This window comes from Ipomoea triloba, chromosome 2 (assembly GCF_003576645.1).
Source record: "Ipomoea triloba cultivar NCNSP0323 chromosome 2, ASM357664v1".
NCBI classification, from domain to species: domain Eukaryota; kingdom Viridiplantae; phylum Streptophyta; class Magnoliopsida; order Solanales; family Convolvulaceae; genus Ipomoea; species Ipomoea triloba.
Window position 1 is genome coordinate 7572118 of NC_044917.1, and position 21328 is coordinate 7593445.

The 21328-nt window shown below is 38.1% G+C and overlaps 3 protein-coding genes and 1 long non-coding RNA gene across 6 annotated transcripts; 2 read left to right on the forward strand and 2 right to left on the reverse strand.

The window, feature by feature from the left end:
• Window positions 1–15: 15 nt before the first annotated feature.
• LOC116007182 lies at window positions 16–1393 on the reverse strand. Its single transcript, XR_004095206.1, has 4 exons — window positions 1271–1393; window positions 989–1081; window positions 357–419; window positions 16–256 (listed from the first exon to the last, which is right to left on the reverse strand). It is a non-coding gene; the product is annotated as an uncharacterized LOC116007182 (long non-coding RNA).
• Window positions 1394–6556: 5163 nt separating this feature from the next.
• On the forward strand, window positions 6557–6997 carry LOC116010181 (zinc finger protein STAMENLESS 1-like). The gene has a single exon (XM_031249463.1). The coding sequence runs from the start codon at window positions 6557–6559 to the stop codon at window positions 6995–6997; it is 441 nt and encodes a 146-aa protein (XP_031105323.1).
• Window positions 6998–10816: 3819 nt separating this feature from the next.
• LOC116010458 (putative anthocyanidin reductase) lies at window positions 10817–16611 on the forward strand. 3 transcript variants are annotated; one of them, XR_004096922.1, is made up of 8 exons: window positions 10817–11054; window positions 11336–11494; window positions 11712–11929; window positions 12016–12175; window positions 12272–12482; window positions 12557–12709; window positions 13162–13213; window positions 16533–16611. XR_004096922.1 is itself a non-coding variant. In XM_031249877.1 (7 exons), coding segments are annotated over exons 1-7 (1047 nt in total). In that variant the 5' UTR covers window positions 10817–10909; the 3' UTR covers window positions 12789–12854. The 3 variants fall into 3 exon arrangements, 1 of the variants encoding a protein (XP_031105737.1); XR_004096923.1 differs by having other exon boundaries at window positions 10906–11054; window positions 11341–11494; XM_031249877.1 differs by lacking the exons at window positions 13162–13213; window positions 16533–16611 and adding an exon at window positions 12788–12854.
• Window positions 16426–18999, reverse strand: LOC116010457. The gene is made up of 2 exons (XM_031249876.1): window positions 17794–18999; window positions 16426–17271 (listed from the first exon to the last, which is right to left on the reverse strand). The coding sequence occupies exons 1-2, from the start codon at window positions 18416–18418 to the stop codon at window positions 16628–16630; spliced, it is 1269 nt and encodes a 422-aa protein (XP_031105736.1). The 5' UTR covers window positions 18419–18999; the 3' UTR covers window positions 16426–16627.
• Window positions 19000–21328: the final 2329 nt, after the last annotated feature.

The following is a 21328-nucleotide window of genomic DNA, read 5'->3' on the forward strand; positions in this document are numbered from 1 at the left end:
ACGATAAGAAAAAAGAACCCAAAAAACAAATATTAATGTTATATGTAGCTTACTTTTTCCTTCAAGTAGGATAAATATTGTCAGAATGGATAGAGAATGCTCCACTGCCCCCATGAAATTCATACCACCAGCAAAAAATTAAAAATGGAATAGAAACAACAATGAAATGTACCGAGCACTAGACAGTGTAGGAAAGAAATCTTCACCTTTGTCCTTGTAATGACAAAACCTCCATTATTTATAGTGGTAACAACTCCTGGACACAGTCAACAAAATTAATCGAGCATAGATATTAGCCACTGATCATGAAGTATCTCGGCATTTCTATCTTAAAATCATTTAAACTTTAACCAAACCTTTGAAAATCCCTGTTGGTTCATCATCTAAGCCACCCCATTTACGTGTTTGAGACAAATTGCCTGCAAAATTATTCAGAATGAAGTGAACCTTAGCCAATCTATTACAGTAAGGAAAAAAATACACACACACACACACACACACACACAAAGCAAATAGTAATCAGTAATTCAATGGTTAGATTGATTTTGCTGAATATTTAGTAATCATTACAAAATACATTCACTTCTATATGCTGGTTAGTAATGCAATATTAATAAGAATTTAATTAATTGGAAAAAGAGTTGGTCTTATTAATCCTCAGCAATGTGACTAGATAACATACTAGTTTGTATTTGCATGTATAGTCATATTATTCCCCAATATATGCAAAACAGACAAGTTGAAAATGCTTTTTTCTTTTGGCACACATTCTGATCTTTGATTTTATTCATGATGATACAACTAAATAATCTTTTATAAATTAACATTTAACTTTTTGGCACAATCCATCCTTTAAATGTATTTGTGATCACAGAGAAGTAAATACTTACATTGACTGAATAAATCCCTTGCCTTTGGTGGACAATAATGACTCATAAATCTTATACGGAGTACTTAACAAGTAATACAGTTATTTACAAGATCATACCTTCAAATCAAAATATAAGTTTCACCTTACGATGCCCAAGACTCTGGTACTTATCCCATAGTGACCCTATTTTCCTTTAGACACACCATTTTTCTACAAGAAACATTGATAAATATTAAATTGTAAGGCCTTAACTCAGAAACTTCTAATTTAAAACAAGTCCATTGAATTCAATTAGTATTACTAAATTTCATTGATGACTGTATCTTGCCCAAGAAACAACAAACGAGAGAAGGAAAAGAATTTTCATTTGATCTAACAGCTAAGGCAGGAATTTGCTACCTTCATCTCTGAGAAAGAGAGAGATAAAGAAGCAATATTGTTCCTTTCTCCTCCAAATTCAAAGTTTGGGTTGCAAACTGTTTGTAATACACCTGAAAAATGGTGGCATGAAGAGAAAGTACACATTAAGTTATAATAACAAAAAAAAAAAAAAGGGAATTGTATAGAGAGATTCTTTGAAGCCCTAGCTGAATTTTCCATCAAGCGTCTTAATTTTCCAATTCTTTGAAGCCCTAGCTGAAAATCTTGGGAGCCACAGAATCCACAGTTGTTCCACTTGTAGCCTTAACTGAAAATCTTGATTCTGAAATTACATAGAACATAGTAAAACAATTCCACAATCAACAGACAACTGAAAATCTTGATTCTGAAATTACATAGAACATAGTAAAACAATTCCACAATCAACAAACAACTGAAAATCTTGATTCTGAAATTACATAGAACATAGTAAAACAATTGCACAATCAACAAACAACCCACGTTCATTACAATTGTCATCGATGTAATACTCTTTATGATTTTTAGAAACAGGGAACATTCTATTTAGAGTATAGACCCAGAATATGAAAACAGAAAATTGTTCATTTACAAATCATAAATATGACTACGTTATTAGAATGACAAGGATGAAAGAATACCAGGAAGATTATGGATTGTTGGGATTGGGGAGTGAAGGGGAAGAAACCCAAAGTCAAAGGCATGAGATCTAAATCGTCGGTCGGGAAGCAGGCGACGGCCGGGTAACAGAGGCGACAACGACGAAGCGACGGTAGCTGTCGACGGCCGAGAATGGGGATGGCGGCCGAAAGTGTAAGTGGAGAGCGTTGGACGGCCAACGGTCGATAGTTGAGGAGAGCGGAGAACGTTGTCTATGGAAAAACGGTTGCGGAAAGTTAACACTTTTTTTTTTTTTTTTTAAGAATTGACTTTTTTTTTTTTTTTTTTTTTAAAAATTACACTTTTCGTCTCAAAGTTATAAAGTAGTTGTAGAATTTGTTCCTAAGTTTTGATCATACTCACTTTTAGTCCTTAAGTTATCATTGACATTACATTTTTCGTCCCTGAGTTATACTAAAATTGCAAATTTCGTCCCTAATTGCACTTTTCGTCCCTAACTTAGGTGTGCAATGATGTAGTAAATCTGCTCTTGTGTTCATCTATCGTATGCGTACGTAAATGTAATGTATAAAATATGATGATCAACTCATGAAAGTAGATTGCAAGAGAGCAATTAGAATAAGGAAGGCCATCTCTTTTATTGAATCTGTAGAGAGAGAGAGAGAGTGTTTTTAGAGAGTGCTCATAAGTCAAGTGGGAAAAGTCCCCTTACCAAATGCCCTTATATAGGTCTAAATGATGACTAATCGACTTTGCCTTTGACCCGAATTGTTTGACCCCGACCCGACTACGAAACATGAGCATAAATGTATAAAGAGGTCAAAATCGGAGAATATTCCTTATCAAGTAGCCCCTCCGTGCCTTGACGTGAAGCTTATTGAGGAAGGGTTCAGGCTGGAAAAACTGATCATATAGTCCATGACTTACGCCGGTTGCCTCGTTAAAAACCTTAGACTAAGAAAAAATTTCAGTGGGAAAAAAATCTCAGTTAAGGAAATAAGAGCACCACCTTAAGCGCCTGTGAAGGTGATGTGTATAATGGTAATGGGGGTGAAAATGTCATTCCGCTGAGGATTGGGGCTATGGCACGTATTTGAGCGAACTAAGAAATTCAAACTAAAGTAATCGAATTTACTAGAATCCAAGTAAATGATAACTAAATAGGAAAATAAAAGAAAAGCAAATTAACTAGTGAATAAACTGTATGATAATGGAATGGGTCAGATTAGGGTATTGCAATCTTGATGCTCTAACAATCTCAGAATTAGGGAAGGAAGAATTAACTTAGGGATTTATTGGCAATGCACACAAGAATTCAATTCAGTTACTTTCGTAATCAATAAACAGAATTAGGCTAAGATTGTCCTACTTTCGTGATGCATCAATCATAGTCTTAAGCACTAAAGCATTGTAAGCCCCCAAATTACCCCTATTCTCATAGTAGGAAAAATCAGATTGAAATTGGTAAGGCTCGAGTTTTTCACCTAACTTTCGTTGTAATGAATCCCTCTCCTAAACTAGCAATCAATTGTGGCCATCAATTAATAACAAGTAGAATTCAATCCCCAATTCAACATAAACCCTAGGTGAATAATTCAACCCCTTTATGCAATAATCACAATTCGAACATCAAGATTAGCAATAGATCCCTAATCTTAAAGTAAACAAAACAAAGCAAGAATGAAATATTGAAATCATAGCAACGAATCTGAGAAATAAAAGAATAAAAGAAGAACTTTACTAACAATCTCGAAGAGTAATTCCAATCCAATCTGCGATTCCAAGCTTGCAAACTAATTAAAGTGTGTAAGTCTGAGCTATTTTATGCTATGGAAAACTCTCAAGAGAAGGAAAAATGTGCTAAACTAAACTAGGGCTCGGAATACCCCAAAAACAGCAAAATATCGCGTCATTAAATACTGGACAGCAGTAGGGGTCACGACCGTGAGCGTGGCCGTGAGGTGTAGCGCCCTCGCTGTTGTCCGCGATGATGCTCACGGGCATCCACACGGCCGTGAGCCCGGCCGTGTGGTGCCCTCTCCTTTTGCCTTTTAACTCCTTTTTTGCTCCGCTGCTCCTTTCCGTCCTTGGGTAGATTCCTATGCTTCTGAAACTTGTCCAAGATGTCCAAAAATCCTTCCTTTGCTCCCCGTTCGTGAATAAACTAAGCTTAAGCAAATGTAACACACAAACGAGTCTCAAATTCACCAAGGTAAAGAAAATAAGCAACAAAACCAACTAAATTGTGGGCCAAATAATAGTATAAAATCAGAGGTATCAAAAGGAGAGTTCGGGTAAAAAAACTGATCGCATAGTCCGTGACTTACGCTGGTTGTCTCGTTAAAAACCTTAGGCAAAGAAAAACCCAATGGGAAAAAACTTTGGCTAAGGGAAAAAGAGCACAACCTTTAAGCAGCCTTTTGGACTATTAGGGTCGTCCGAACTCTGTCGATCAAGGGATCGGTTTCGCGATACGATTGAGAGGTCAAATTTTACCGATCTAGCGATCGGATGGTTGGGAGATCGAACCTAATCGCGATTTAAAGATTCAATTTTTCCGATAAAGGGATTAGATTTACTCGCAATCAGGGATTGAGTCTCTAATCATGATTAAGAGACCAGATTTTACCGATCTAGGGATCGAGTTTTACCAATCGGGGGATTGGATTTTAAAATGAGATCTACCAATCAAGTCTTACCAATCAAGGGATTGGATTTACCCGAGACGGGAAGGCTGACATGGCGGGTTCAATTGGCTATTTCGTAGGGCTTTAATGTCGGGGACTGGTCACGGGCTCACTGTGCCGATCATGGTGATGCCGACCTAATCGGGCGTATAGCGCCGGTGGTGGTAATGCAGACCTAACCGGTCTTAAGGCACCAGTGGTGGCAATACCGACCCGACTGGATTTAACTTGCCTACAACGTAGGGCTTATGCCGCGAGATATGGTCTCGGGCTTATAGGGCCTGTGGTGGCAGTACCAACCTAACCGGGCTTCGCACACGACTAATCTATTTAGTATATACATGATCATGTACAATTTAAAAAGCGAATTAAAAAATTTACAAGCTTTTAAAACTTCAGCTTCGCTCGGTCGCAACTTCGAACAGGCGGGCCCAAGCATTTGGTGGAGTTTGTAGATCTTATTGATCGTAAAACGGTCACCTTGCTCCCATGGCCCTATCACCAGGCAAGTTGGTCCGAGGACAATAACGGGCACCTTACTCCCGTAGTGGGCACTAAACCCAAAGATCGGTTCGAGGACCATGACGGGCACCTTGCTCCCGTAGTGGGCACTAAACCCAAAGATCGATGCGAGGACCGTAACAGGCACCTTGCTCCCGTAGTGGGCACTATCCCAAAGATCGGTCCAAAGACCATAACGGGCACCTTACTCCCGTAGTGGGCGCTAAACCCAAAGTCGGTTCGAGGACCGTAACGGGAACCTTACTCCCGTAATGGGTACTAAACCCAAAGATCAGCTCGAGGACCGTAACGGGCACCTTACTCCCGTAATGGGTACTAAACCCAAAGATCGGTTCGAGGACCGTAACGGGCACCTTGCTCCCGTAGTGGGCGCTAAACCCAAAGATCGGTTCGAGGACCGTAACGGGCACCTTACTCCCGTAGTGGGCACTAAACCCAAAGATCGGTTCGAGGACCATAACGGACACCTTGCTCCCGTAGTGGGCGCTAAACCCAAAGATCGGTTCGAGCACTTATCACTTTATGTTAGGTATCATCATAATGTGTATGGTTGAGATTATCAATATGATATATACATAACCCGTGTGACATAACATGCAAATGCATTACCTTATTGTCCTATATGAAAATAATGAAGCTTGTGTTGCACAAATTAGAAGTTAGTGTGCTAAGCAAAATTTGACAACACATATAACACCAAAATTCTTCTACCCACATCAATTCCAAAACATATGACACCAAAACATATAAGGCGTGAGGGTTTGATGCAATAACGTCCAAGGAGAAGTGTTGTAAATAAATAAATGTGGACATTACTAAAGGAATTTTTTTTTTGAAAAAAAATTACTAAAGGACTTTTATTAATTTAAATCTCTTCATCTTCTTTTTTTTTTTTTCTAAAAATGAACTACTTGGTTTATTAGAACTCTTTTATACCTTGTATATATGTTGAAATAAAGGATGAATAACAAAGAGACTTTTTTTGCCAAAAAAAAAAAAACAAAGAAACTTTTTTCTCTTGCTTTCTCTCTTTACTTATATTGTTTATAGTTTATATGGTGTTATCAATTGTACTCTAGATAAGAACAATACAATAATTCACACTATGAAACATCTCAATTCACAACAAATATTTCTTAATCCTCATATTAATTTGCAATTAATTTTTCACTAATTAGGCATCACAATAATTTATATGGATAATTTAATTTCCTACATATTTCCTTTTAGGCATATCATAGTATTTCCAATTCATAAAATCTACATCTATAAAATGAAATATAAATAATAATTTTAATACGACGCATATAGTATATGATTTAATATACCATATATAGCGTTGAGAGTTGAGACTACTAAATTTATACAATAATTTAGCATTTTTTTTTCTATATAACGTGTGTTTTCCCTGCCAAGATCTTAAGGTTGTTGTAGCATAGAGCAAGCGAGGTGTTAGATGTGGCCGAATCATTTGATGGGTTCTCATCATCACCACCTTGTGTATTCAACAAACCCCTCTTTCAATGGTAACTTATGGGAAGTGCATGTTATTGCGGCGGAGAGAGCTAGGGCATTCGGGGGTTATATATGGCCACTACGAATTTACATTTGTCGCTTTTGTGGGAGAGAGTTCAGGTCCCCGCAAGCCCTTGGGGGACACACAAACGTGCACTGGAGGGACAAGGCTAGGTTGACGGAGTCTTCTCCATCTAATGGTCAAAGAGGTGTTCAGAATGGTAATAATCCCATCGTACCTGTAGATGCTCGAGGAAATGGAAGGACAATAGAAACAAATCTTCTATCTGGTTTTTTGCCAAACCCGAGTATTGAAATCCTCCCCAACCCTATAGAGGATTTGGATCTGGAGTTGAGGCTTGGTCCTCCAAAGGTTGAATAAGAAAATTTCATGTCTTGCCCGCATGGGTAGCTCAACTGGTACAATTGTTGGTCGGTTGAGTCACCATGATTTACCTCTCCACAAACTGTCGGGCCAGGGTGTGGGGGCACCTGGGGTGGGTGATTCTACCTTTTTTTTCACAATAAAATTTCATGTCTCATTATTTACTCTAGTATGTTTTCTCTCTTTTTCTTGAAAAATCATTTAAAAAGTTATGAACCACCTCTAGCGTTTTAGTTACCATTTTGTCATGTTACATACATATTTTTACTATAGACAATGCCTTTGAATTCATTGGTTGTTATTGTTCGAGACATGTTACAATACAATATAATCAATTATATCCATGCCTTTAGTTAAAAACAAGAGTTTTGTTTAAACCATGCTTGGGAATTTTCTTAAAATACTATATTTAGTGATTGTCTGATTGATACCTGATTTGCATATATATATATATATATATATATATATATATATATATGGGTCTCATATCTCACAGGGACTACGAGTATTAGTACTAGCCGTGATTTTTTTAGTAGTATTAACAACTAATATCTAGGTTGAATGCAAAATATTGATGCCATCCTACCTCTGGGGTTTCACTCCTTCTAATCGTGTGAGATCTACACATACAGATGATATCTCTATCACAAAATACATGCATCAATCAATAATTTAAGAAGCCAGTAATTATTAATTCAATAACGATAAAGAACATGATTGAATCAAAGAAAAAAACAATTGTATTATGGGAAGTAAGCAATTAAGCACAAGGTCTCATCTTAGGGTTCAACATAAATTCAAGTACTATAGAATTTAGTCTTTAATCATGGAGGCAAACACACAAGAAATCAAAGAAATGATAAAATAACTGAAGGACATAGAAAAACTCCTTTAATCCATGAAGAAATCTTAACTCCAAGCCGTCTCAAGACATAAAGATATCTTCCCAAGAGTAGTTGAAACCCCTAAAAATGTCTTGGAAATTGAAGTATAGGGTCAAAAAGATCTAAGAATAAGCTCAAAGACACATTTCTGTAAGTTGACACGGCCTAGGACACAACCATGCCACTTCCCGATCATGTGATACTGCCTAGGCGACACAACCATGTCCTTAGGCATGTCGAGTTTTGTCCTCCTTTCGGAGTGTCAAATTATTTTCGACTTTAAGACTTATTTTAATTCAAATATTTGAAAGTTTTCAACATGACAAAGTTATGGTCATGGACACTTCAATCACCTCAATTGGACTCTGTATGACAGAGTTATGGCCAAAATACTCTCAACACATCGCAAAGTGTCATGTTTTATTATTCTTGCTCAGAAATCCTTGAAATCAAATGTCAATGAACTAAGCACCAAATTACATAAAGATAAATAAGAAATAGGCAAAATTGATATGAAATATCTATTGGGGATAAGTGAATTTGAGCACTTACCAAACGCCCACACTTTGTTTGCCCTCAAGCAAATATAGCTTAATACTATTATCCACCCAAATATTGACATGAACTGAAATTATCTCCTAAACCTTACAAGAATATATGTCTCACAATGGATCCACCCATTGTCAAACCTTGACCACAGTAAGAGTAAGCAAATTCTTACCGGATGCTCTCAAACACATAAAGTATGCAGTGATTACCTCTCACTAATAAACCCATTCATAGAGCATGATGTAGTAGACTTTAACAGCTTAACTACTAGAAAGAATATACAAGCTCAACCATCAAATTTCACAATTGGCCCCAAAAGTCAAATTCTTAATGTGAAGTGTGACACAAGCTTCCCATTGACAATTTTAGCATTTAGTTTCTCTCTTTCCCCTTTACCCACCGTCTATCGAAGCTCGTCAGAAAGGGTGTTTCTACCTTTCAAAATGCTCCTTCAGCCCCAAGAGCTATTTGGGCATGCCGGAAGATCAAAGAAGTCAACTTCTAGCAAAACTTGGACCCAAAGCTTATTTTGGTTGGAGAAAAGTTGCCAGGCAAGTTTGGAGAGGAACGCCAAATTGAAATCACGGGATTTTCTGAGACCCAAACCTCCTTCATTTCTTGATTTACAAATCTCGGACCAACCAACTGTATGGATTTTTCTCGTGTCGTCGGAATGACCCCACAAAAAATTTTACAAATTCTGTCAATATCCTTACAGGTGCTAGCCGGCATAGCCAACGACGGCATAGCGTAGGTAGGAACTGTGGCCAGGAACGATTGTACTAGGATACGTCTCCCTACCATTGAAAGCGAACTTGCTTTCCACGTGGACAGCTTTTTATGCATTTTGTCTATAACCGTGGAAAAAGTGTTCTTTGAAACTTGCTCGTTTAAATGGGAATGCCGAGATAAGTACCAAGATTGGTGGAGATCGGGATCTTCATCTTTATTCCTATGTATCTTTTTAACCCTGTATTAATATTAGGGGAGCAGAAAATAAGAGACTTGGACAAGTTTACCTTAAGGCCCGAAGCATCGCTGAAATCGTTAAGGCACTCCATCATAATCGGGGCTTGTTGAATCGATCCTTCCCCGAAGAGTATGAGATCATCAGCAAAAAAGAGATGGGAGATTCCAATCCCTCCTCTTGAAATGTGAATTGGCTTCTAGAAGCCTGCATTAACTCTACTCTGAATGTCATAAGCACGTCTTTCCATAACTAAATTAAACAGATAAGGAGCCAAAGGGTCACCTTGCAGAAGACCACGACCCGGACTAAACGGATGAAGACGACCCCCATTCCATAAGATAGAAATATTACTCTCCTGAAGGGAGAATAATAAGTGATGAATAAGCCGACGCGGGAAGCCACTTCTCTAATAAGTTCCAGGAGACACTATCGTAGGCCTTCTGTAAATCAAATTTAACAATCATATACTTTTTCTATCTCTTTTTATTGTTCATAGTGTGAACCACTTCTTGAGTAAGAATGACATTATCCATGGTTGAGCGACCCGGAAGAAAGCTATTCTGGTGGGGTTCAATCAACTTACACATAATTGGTTTTAGTCTGTTGACTAGGACTTTGGAGATCACTTTAAAGGCCACGTTGATGAGAGTAATAGGCCTAAAGTCAGCCGTCGATTTCGGGGCCTCTTTTTTCGGAATGAGAGCCATAAAAGCTTGTAAGAGAGACTTATGCATGCACCCAGTGATGAGAGCCTGATTGACCATCTCTGTCATGGCCAGTCTAATGTCATTCCAGAACTGCTGGTAGAAAACTACTAAGATCCCATTGGGCCCCGAACTCCATACTTCTTCATACCAAATATTTTTTTCCTCACCTCCTCGGGATGAGCTCTACGGATAATGCTATCAGCCTGACCCCTGGTGATTTTATGCGTGAAAGGGATCGCATGATAATCACCATACCCTTCTTGATCGAACCTACAAAAAAGAGTGGAGAAAAAATTAGTGATATGAGCAGTTAGGGCATTTAAGTCATCCGTCCAGGTTCCCTGGATTTTAAAAAACCGGGCCTTGTTCTTATTTCTCCTTATCAAAGTCGAGTTGTGGTAAAAGTGGGTATTCCTATCCCCATCTCGTACCCAGTCCACAAAATTAAAAGAATATGACTAAATGTGGCAATGCCACAATAGTCGAGGACTAAAAGTGAAAGTTGTTCAAAGTCCGGGATGTAATATGACAAAATTAAAAGAATAGGACTAAATGTGACAATGTCAATGACTAAAAGTGAAATTTGCTCTATTACTATGGTCTATGACTCTATGGAGCATTAATTATGTATATTATAACCTGGCCACTTCTAATTAACTGACTATAATCTATGTTTATCTTATCATTTGTTAACTTCTATTGTTACTCCGATCCATCTCTCTCCTCATCCCTTTCTGGCTTTCTGCTTTGCTTATTAAGTATTACCGTATTGCTTAGAGGTGTTGGATCGTCTGCAGCAATGGAAGACAGCGGTGGCGACGGAACTGCGATGCGTGGTAGTAAAACATATTGTGTGACGGGAGGTTCAGGCTTCATAGGATCGTGGCTGATTAAATCTCTCCTCCGCCGGGGATACGACGTGCATGCCACCGTTCGCAATCCCGGTGCTTCTCTCTTACTTGATTCTCTTCTTCAACCTCTTTTTATCGCCTTGAGAACGACATAAATCGCCTATTTGCCGCCCTTATTTCTGATCTGCCGAAGCAATTGGACTCTAGATCATATGCTTAAATCAAATTGATGCTTCGAACTATGTTTAGTGTGTGAATGAATGTCTGTAATTAATTGATTTCTGTCTCTTAAATGTGCGTTTAGGTATGATGTCTATCTGTCTACGTGTTCTTAATCAATTATCAGCTTCTTATTTGCACTCAAATTTGATCAGAGAAGGCATTGCATTTGTTGAAATTATCGGAGCGGTTGAAACTGTTTAAAGCTGATTTACAGGAAGAGGGGAGCTTCGACGAGGCAGTAAGAAGCTGTGATGGAGTATTCCATGTAGCTGCCTCAATGGAATTTGGTGTAGAACCAAATCACAATATTGGTAACTTGTTTGAATTGTTAATTGATATGAACAACTACATACGTAGTGGGAAATTCTACGGTGTCTGCTTGCAAATCCACAGTACCTCCAGAAAATGGAGATGTATAACGCGAATAAGCACAATGCACAATGTACTGGTACCATAGGAGTTCCCATTATGTAGAAGCAAACCAAATGATATATGCTAAAGTGAAATTTTACTTGTTTCATCTTGAAGATAGTTATGTGCAAGAGAATGTGATAGACCCCGCAGCGAAAGGGACGTTAAACGTTCTTAAATCTAGCCTGAAAGCGAACTCGGTGAAAAGAGTTATCTTCACATCATCAATCAGTACAATGACTGCCAAAGATAGTTCAGGGAAATGGAGACCTGTAGTGGATGAATCTTGCAACATACCAACAGAACATGTCTGGCATACTAAGCCAAGTGGCTGGGTATGTACTGTGTAATGCTCTTTTTGTAAAACTTCTATCCTCCAAATGTTGTATCATACCTGAGATAACAAGTCACTTCTGTTTAGGTATATGCACTCTCAAAGGTATTCACCGAAAAGGCTGCAATCAGGTTTGCGAATGAAAATGGTATTGATTTGGTGTCAATAATTACGCCAACAGTGGCTGGTCCCTTCCTTACTCCCACAGTTCCATCAAGCATTCGAATGCTCTTATCCCTAATAACAGGTACTCCATGTTTTCTAAACCTAACACATTTGATTGCTTGTTTATGTGACCATAAATAAGGTTTCTGTTTTTCACATTATATTTGGACTGATCTAGGGGATGTGAAGCTGTTACCAATACTAGCTGCCGTGAACTCAAGAATGGGATCAATTGCATTAGTTCACATAGAAGACATATGCTCTGCCCACATATTCCTCATGGAGAACGCTAGAGCAGAAGGACGATATATATGTTGCACTCATAATTGTTCAATATCTGAACTGATTGCTCAACTAAGCCAAGAATATACGGTTCCCACTACACACAGGTTTCAATCTCTTCCTTGTTCATTGTTTTAGGAACAACTCACTAGTGACCAACTGATTTTCCCTCGTGTTACAGCCTCATGATGGAAAAGCATGATTCACAACCTCCAGTGATTTCATCAAAGAAATTAAGGGATCTGGGGTATTCTTTCAAGTATAGTGTCCAAGACATAATACGCGACACTCTTCAGAGCTGCAAGCAGCAAGGGTTTTTATCGCACAGCCAATAGTAAGTATTGCTTCTTGCATTATACTAGAAACAATTAGACAGCTCATTTAAGTAAAGCTCTGATGACTGCTTGCATAGGTGATGAAAAAGGTGGTGAAAATGCAAAAAAGAGAACTGTACAAAAGAAGTGCTTCGATTCTGATATTAAAAAAAAAGTTGTTTTTTCTACTTTCAATCAATCAAAATATGTAAGATGTATTCAGCGATTTGGACAGTGAGATTGCAGGGAATCTTCTGTCAGCATCTTGTTGGAACATTTAACAGGCTGCAGTTCACAACTGCTTACATGACTTCAAACCCATAAATGGAACTTGATAGTTCCTCCCAGTTTGTCAAGCAAACTTAAAATTTGTTATGGTTTAGGGATTTCTTGTGATGTTTGATCTTGGTTCAGGTTATGGTTTTCCACTGTAGAAGTTGACCATTGTTCAACGTGTTTGATCTTGGTTCAGGTTATGGTTTCCTCTGTAGAAGTTGACCGCTGTTCAAAATACTTGATCGACTGTAAGTCTTACCTTGGTGCAATATACTGTATTCTCTAGTATAGTAGTATAACGCTTTTCACTGTGAAATGTCTTCACTGTCTGAGTAAAAATTGTCACCATCACTTGTACTAAGAACTTTCAGCACTTCCTAGATGGGTTTTGAGAAGAGATTCTCTGAGATTTCACATGGTCCAACAGTCCAAACCCCACACCTAATCTGTTTCAAATCCAAAGGTTTCAGAACAGCTACCATTCAAAGTTCAAACTTTGAACCCTAGCATTACTGTTGCCTTGGAATTTTAGTGGCCAGAAAGAGAACTAAGTCTGACAAGATGATGCCTTGCCAATTGCCATAAACCAGACAACATACATTAAATATTAACTGTACTTAAATATAATACTACATTTAGTTTTATAGTTTTCATTGGGAAAATGGCACTTTTTCTTCTTAATTATATGTTTATAACCATTTTTTTCTTTAAAATTATTCATGCATCCACATTATTTCCCTCAATATATGTATTTCAAGTCGCATTCCTTCTCTAACAAAGAGTTAATTTCAGCAGAGGTTCATTGTCTTTGATGACAATTTTAAATTTAGTCACAAACTATCATTTATGCCATTTAACATCCTATATTATCATATTTTGGACATTTTTTGTCCTTTTGATAACTTTTCCCGTGAAAACCATATTTTAGGCAAATGTATTTTCGTCTCTTTAATTTTTTAAAAGAATTATTTTCTCAATGAGTTAATTCTAGCGGAGGTCTCTTATCTTTGGTGTCATTTTTCAAATTTAGTCCTAAATAATTGTCTTTGCTAGTTAACACCCCAAACTATCATATTTTGGACACTTTTGATTTATTCTGATAATTTTTTTTAAACCCTATGTTAGGAAAAAAAAAAGTATTTTCCAATAACAAAGAAGAGACTTCTTTTATTTATTTATTATTTTTTTTTTTTTTTGCTCTTTTCACAAAATCATGGACTAAAATCATGTTGGTTAGGCTGATGCCAACTAGATGGTGACATTCTGAACTTTTGTAATTGCGTTGCAAAATGATTCTTCGGTAACCGGAGGCCCTCACGTACTCAGTTTTGCCATTGAAGAATGATAATTTGGGGTCAAATTGAAGGAGATGAAGACAATAGCCTAGTGAAGGAGATTGTGCATCCACAGGAAAGAGACGAAATTTTTTTAAAAATAATAATAAAAAAGCTGCCATATAAAACTGGAAATAAAAATATATATATTTGAAGAGATGAAAATGTCATTGCCTAAAATAGGGTTTCACCTGAAAAAGTGGACCAAAATATGATAGTATGGATTGTTAAATGGCAAAATATATTGTCTGAGGCTAAATTTGAAATCGTTACAAAAAACAAGGGACCTCTGTTGAAATTAACTCATTAGAAGAAAAAATTGAAAAGACATAAATCCCTTTATCTAAAATAGGGTTTCACTGGAATGACCAAAAGTGTTAGTTTAGGGTGTTAAATGGCAGAGCACAAAGAGGCCTTCATTGAGACTTGAACTCACCATCTTCCAACAAATTATTGATTGTATGTAGAATCACAATAAATGTAAAAATGAATAGATATCATAGGCAAAAAACCGTCTCTTCAAGAGACGGGTCGGGTTGGGTCAATATGCAAATGTAACGCTTATATGCACAAATGTCATACTTATATGCTCAAATGTAATACTAATCAAAAATAAATTTTTGGTTACTTATAAGGGTAAATGTAATACTTTTAAGGGAAAATATAATACTTTTATATTTCGATTTAAAAGTATTACATTTTTTCACAAAAGTATTATATTTGCCCTTATAAGTAAGGGGCACTTGTCAACCTTACTTATTATGAAAAATGTATTATTTTTGCTCTAATAAGTAACAAAAATTGTATTCTTTATTAGTGTTATATTTGAGCATGTAGGTATGATATTTGCACATATAAGTATGGCATTTGCATAGTGTTTTGATCCGACCCGACCCGACCCGTCTTACGAATAAGGATCCGTGAGACGGTCTCACACAAGTGTGACCCCATTTGTAAATACTAAAATTATGATTTTTTAATAATAAGATAATACTAGTAACCTAACTAAGACTTAAACACAAATTTAGCAATAATGAATTATGTGTTTAAATTTTAATGTTATTGTTAGCATCAGCTTATAATTATAATTATAATATTTACAAATGATATTTTGTCATTTTTCACATGTATTCTAGTCTTCACATATAAGAAATAATTTGTTAGAAAATAAAATTAAATAAAATACACATATAAAATAGAAAATTATCACTTTTAAAATAATTAAGAAAATAATGTAAATACATGACTAATTTAAGAGAAAAAAATGTGCGGTATAAACATATAATTTAAGAGAATATGTCTTCTTCTTTTTTTTCAATATCCGAAGATAACACAATGCCCTCCTTGACAGGTTCGAATACAGGGCTCAGAGCCTCAGATATATTAACTGTTCATACAAGTTCAATGCACCATGCCAATGTTTGTGATTCAAATAAAATAGGAAAATGATATAGAGCAATACTACATATACTCTTATTTTCTATTCCATTTTTTACTCTCAGTTAAGTGTCCTATTCTGATTCATCTAGAAAAATTGGTGGGACACAATTTTTATTATTTTTTTTCTTCTATAAATCAAATCATGACACATGACAAGAGGTTTACTCCATGGAAGTACATGTATCATTTTCCAATAAGATCAAGACACGTGGTAAAAGTTTTACTCCCTTGGATTACATATATCATTAGAAAATGATACATGTACTCCAATGGAGTAAAACTTCCGCCATATGTCATGATTTGATTTATAGAAGATAAATGAAATAATAAAATTGTGGTCCACCAATATTTCTAGATGAATCTGAATATGAAACCTGGTATGTGGGAGAATGCGGAGTACGTATAGTATTACTCAATAAAATATACAACTCTTTCTAGATGAATCTGAATATGAAACCTGGTATGTGGGAGAATGCGGAGTACGTATAGTATTACTCAATAAAATATACAACTCGAAAATGCAACTCAGTGAAAACAAAAAATAATTTTTTTAAAATAACAGAGTCTATCCCATATCTGTAATTTTTGAATTACATGTTGTAATGGAGTTCCAAGAAACAGATGGGCAGCAAAATCAATATATATAAGAGTAAGTTAAAGCTTATGAATGATCAAGGCAAAAACCATATATCAACCTTGCCAGATTTCAATATTGCAATAGAAGTTCTTTGTTTCTTTTGCATGTTACATCCGGTATCTCCATCATTCTGAGACTAATTCAGACTCGCTGCAGGTCCTAACCTAAGAATGAAATCAAATTACTTGAGAAGCATTCATGTAAGCCAAGTCAAAAGTCAAAAAGCATTGGATTGGGTGTATTTCATCTCTTCAAGACTTGCAGATCACCACAAAACAAGGAAGGAGGGCTCTAGGATTAAGCAAATAAAGTTCCTCTATATTTGAATAGAGGCCTACTTTCCCAGCCAGTGAATCAAAACCTGTCTGGCCAGCCATTTCTTGTATGTTCTCCAGAGGCCTATGCACTCGACCTGCTATCACTCTGCACACTATCATGGCTTTCCTTTGGCTTTGGCTGTGAGACAGATCATCTCCATGCATCTCTATACATTCAAAGGCTCTCCCACTTGTGGAAGTTGTGAAAACCCCAATCCCACCTTTGAGTTCCTTCTTCGTCGAGAACCCACTTCTTATAATTCGACACACACAGCATTTATCCGATGCACACAGACTGCAACATCCATCCATGCCAAGACAGCATGCCACTGTTGTGCCATAGAACCTCAGTAGCTCATTGCCATCCGCGAGGCACCGAGGGTGTTTCTTGGGGAGTTTACTGGCCTTCATCTTTACCATCTCCCTGTATTCTTCAAACCTAGCAAGAGTCTTCTGTGTATTGTGAACTTTCAGCACTCTCTCAATTCGACCGCATTGGCTCTCTGATTTTACCCAGCTTGACCTACAGATTATCTCAACAATTTTCCTCGACGAGTCGCCCTCCAAAAGTTCAGTCACTGTAAATGGTTTGATAACAATGTAAGTATCTCAGGATTCACCAAAATTCTTTGCACATTTATTATGTTTGAATAGGTATTGATAAAGGAAGAGGACTCTTGATACAGGGATATTAAAGAAAAAGATTAAGGAAGGATTCGTCTGCACAGGTAGTTCAGTTGGTTCCTGAGTAGCAGATTGTGAGCAAGGCCGCAAGATCGAGCCCGGCAGTAGCAGTCTGACAGTTACACACAATGTGATGGGCTCCTTGTGGGCACCAGACACATTTCGCCTCTGTGGACAAGATTAAGGAAGGATTCAAATCAAATCAATAGCTATGATGAGGTAAAAGAAAAGAGCAAAAATGATGATATTACTCTGCAGAACCAAAAGGCACACTCTCTTTCATGTAAAAAGGTAAAAGGTAGACAACCTAGATGCAAACACTGTGGAGCAGTAAAAGCAGAAAGCAAATAGATTCAGATTGGCAAAAAAGTGAGCAAGCATTAAAGATAAATGGAAGATGGAAAAGCAAAGATTGCCTGCATGCTTGGAGAGATGGTGTGCTTCAAGAGCTTCCCACTTCCCAAATTGCTCACCACACTTGTGACATGTGACTACTGAACACCCATTGCTATCTGTCTCAGAGGAAGCCCTACAAGGTTTTGAAGCAAATTCTTTTTCTCCCAGAAGTGCAGAGGTTCTCCTTGGAGGACTTGCTGGTGGTGGGTTCCTATAGGAAGAGTTAAAGTAATGCATTGTAGGATGTCCACCAGGGCCAGGTGTGCCAGGCCTTAGTGTACCAAGGAATGAGCCACCACCATCTCCTCCGCCGTCATGGAGGCCACCAAAGCTGGTGATTTTGAGCTCACAGGTAGAATTGCTAAGAATGACTTCATGGGTAATTGGGTTGAGAAAGTCACTGCTCCCTATGGATCTTGGGCTACAAGTTGGGGGCTTTTCCAAGTGTCTCTTGCTCCCATGGATCACATCTCTGAGATTTGCTATTGACCTTGAACACCCAGACCTCCTCCCTGCTTTCCTAGTCAAAATTGTGCCCAACTGTTTCTTGGTCTTTGGTTCATGGACTTCTGATGGCTCTGTCTTACAATGCAGAGATCTCTTCAAAGAAAACCAAACTGCAGGCATATTCTTCTTCTCCCCCATTCAAAAAAGATACTACTTTAGGCCTTTAGCGCTTTTCCTCAAACACCTTTCCTGCAAAAGCTCATCACCCATTACCCATTACCTCTCCTTTCCACCATGGAGCTCAGAATGCCACAAATGAAGCATCAAAACCAAGGAGACTTCATTCTTCAACAACTATATTTATAATAACAGTATTTCAAGAAAACAAGAAGTACTAGGAAATTCAACAACTCTCTGTTAACCTATGATTTTATAATCATTCTGTGGAAACAAGCATGAGAGAAAATTTGAAAATGGAGTTATGGATAGAAGATTTAGAGGCCCGAAGTACGAAAAGGACGAAGGATATTGAAAGTGAAGAAAAAGGAGAATCTTTTCTGGTTTCAGTAGGGCTGTGAGGAACAAGACAAGCAAGCTAGCCTGTATAGTATTGCAGCTAAGAGATTGGGTCTGAGTGAATTTCCCGGTTAACAGTTTAGAAGAAAGCACGGTGAATTAAAATGAGTCTGACACATACCTCATTTGAATTGAATATATAACATCAAGTTTTTTGAATTGAATGAGAATCACAATTCACACGTCTCTACTGATGGTGTTTTTTACTGTCCTACAATTAACACAAATCTCATGTAGTCATGCTCCATGATGGCTCCATGCTCAAATTTTGCGTGATTTTATTTACTGCAATTATTATATTTTTCACAAATTTCTTTTTGAATATCAATTTTCATATTTTTTTAAACTAGGGAGTAGCTACTAAGGCCTTCCCCAATAATGACCAATTTTTGAGGAGTTTTTGCCGGTGTGATTAGGAAAGAGAAAATGAGGTAGAGGAAAAAAAAAAAAAAAGGAAAAAATAAAATAAAGAATAAAATAGTTTTTTATGCGCTGCAAACAAACAGAGAGCAAACACAGATGGACCCCACAATTACTGCAAAACACCGTTCCTTGCCGGGAGTACTCTCTTTTTCTCTCTCCCACTTCTCACTCATCCACCTCATCCCACTTTTCTTAAATTTTGTGCCAACACCCACTAATGGGGAATGCCTAAGGGTGTGTGAGAGGATAATTGGGCATGCGGCACCCGACCCGAATCATCAGCACTGACTCGAAGACAACAAACGGTCACCCGTTACACAAGACGACACATTGATGGATGAACGTAACCAATCTTGATTGATTCAATTACAGAGTTACAAAGTCCCTATACAAGAGCTAACTCAAAACACTCCTACTCTAAAGGGAATTAAGTATTGACTAAACAATAGCCACAAGACTTAAAACTATACAATAAAATATGTTACAAGATATAAACATAATATTATTAACATGCCCCCTCAAGCACAAGGTTGATAGGCCACAACGTTGAGCTTGGAGCGGAGAGTCTGAAAGCGACGTACCGGAAGCGGTTTAGTGAAGATATCCGCCAGTTGATCTTGAGTGGACACAAAATTAACAACCAAATCTCCTGAAGCAACCTTGTCTCGCACGAAGTGATAGTCAATCTCGACATGTTTAGTCCTGGCATGAAAAACAGGATTGGCAGCCAGGTAGGTAACACCGAGATTATCACACCAAAGCGTAGCTGGATGGCCCGAGTGAAGACGAAGTTCATTAAGCAACGAAACCAACCACGTAACCTCAGCAGCAACATCTGCTAAGCCTTTGTACTCAGCTTCAGTAGACGAACGAGCAACTGTGCGTTACTTCCGTGAGACCCATGATATGAGGTTATCACCAATAAAAACTGGATAGCCACTAGTGGACTTTCGGTCAACCGGACACCCGGCCCAATCTGAATCAGAGTACGCATGGATGGTTGTGCGCGAGGACGGGGTAAGATGGAGACCCAAGTCAAGAGTGCCTTTGACATAGCGACAAACCCGCTTAAGGAGACCCTAGTGTTCAGCAGTCGGTGTATGCATAAATTGACACAAGCGATTGACCGAGAATGCGAGGTCAGGCCTCGTGATAGTGAGGTATTGAAGAACACCAACAATGCGACGATACTGCGTGGGATTGTCAAAGTGTTCCGGAGTGGATAAACCTGATGGAGATACTGTGGCAGGCGTGGTTAGAGCTTTGCACTCCGACATACCAGCTCGAGTAAGAATGCCAAGCATGTAACGCTTCTGAGAGAGTAAGAAACCACCCTTATAAGCGAGCATCTCAATGCCCAGGAAGAAACTAGGCGTACCCAGGTCACGGATCTTGAAAGTGGCCGACATCTGACTGAGTAATGTCTCAATTAAGCTGGCATCATTACCCATCATAAGTATATCGTCGACGTAGACTAGTAAAAATACCCTCGAGTCGCCAGCTGTGTAATGAAAGAGGGAAACATCTGTCTTAGAAGAGGCGAAGCCCGTTTTGATCAGGAAGTCATTTAATCGTTTAAACCAGGCACGTGGGGCTTGCTTGAGCCCATATAGCGAACGCTGAAGGTGACACACGTGTCCCGGATGCAGGGAATCTTCATAACCTGGAGGTTGCTTCATATACATTGTTTCTGGGAGATGCCCATTAAGAAAGGCGTTATGGACATCTAGCTGCCGTAGGGTCCAGGATTGTGATACAGCAAGAGACAGCAGGAGCCGAACAGTAGTAGGTTTGACGACCGGACTAAAAGTATCAAAGAAGTCTTCACCAGCGACTTGATTAAACCCTTTTGCGACGAGACGCGCTTTGTAACGATCAACAGTTCCATCGGCTTTGTACTTTGTACGGAAGACCCACTTGCACCCTATAATATTCATGTGTGGAGTGGCTGGCACTAATTTCCACGTATTGTTATGTAACAATGCATTAAACTCCTGATCCATTGCATCTCTCCAGTGCGGATGCCCAATGGCCTGAGAGTAGCAGGTCGGATCAGTGGCGGCATGCAAGGCATAAAACTGTTCTCCTGTACCCCGAGTTTTGCGGCGC

Coding starts and splice junctions, on each gene's coding strand:
- LOC116010458 (XM_031249877.1), top strand. CDS start 10,910: ATGGAAGACAGCGGTGGCGACGGAACTGCGATGCGTGGTAGTAAAACA. Junction 11,930..12,015: donor ATACTAAGCCAAGTGGCTGG/GTATGTACTGTG, acceptor ACTTCTGTTTAG/GTATATGCACTCTCAAAGGT. Junction 12,176..12,271: donor GCTCTTATCCCTAATAACAG/GTACTCCATGTT, acceptor GGACTGATCTAG/GGGATGTGAAGCTGTTACCA.
- LOC116010181 (XM_031249463.1), top strand. CDS start 6,557: ATGTGGCCGAATCATTTGATGGGTTCTCATCATCACCACCTTGTGTAT.
- LOC116010457 (XM_031249876.1), bottom strand. CDS start 18,418: ATGGGGGAGAAGAAGAATATGCCTGCAGTTTGGTTTTCTTTGAAGAGA. Junction 17,272..17,793: donor CCATCTCTCCAAGCATGCAG/GCAATCTTTGCT, acceptor AACCATTTACAG/TGACTGAACTTTTGGAGGGC.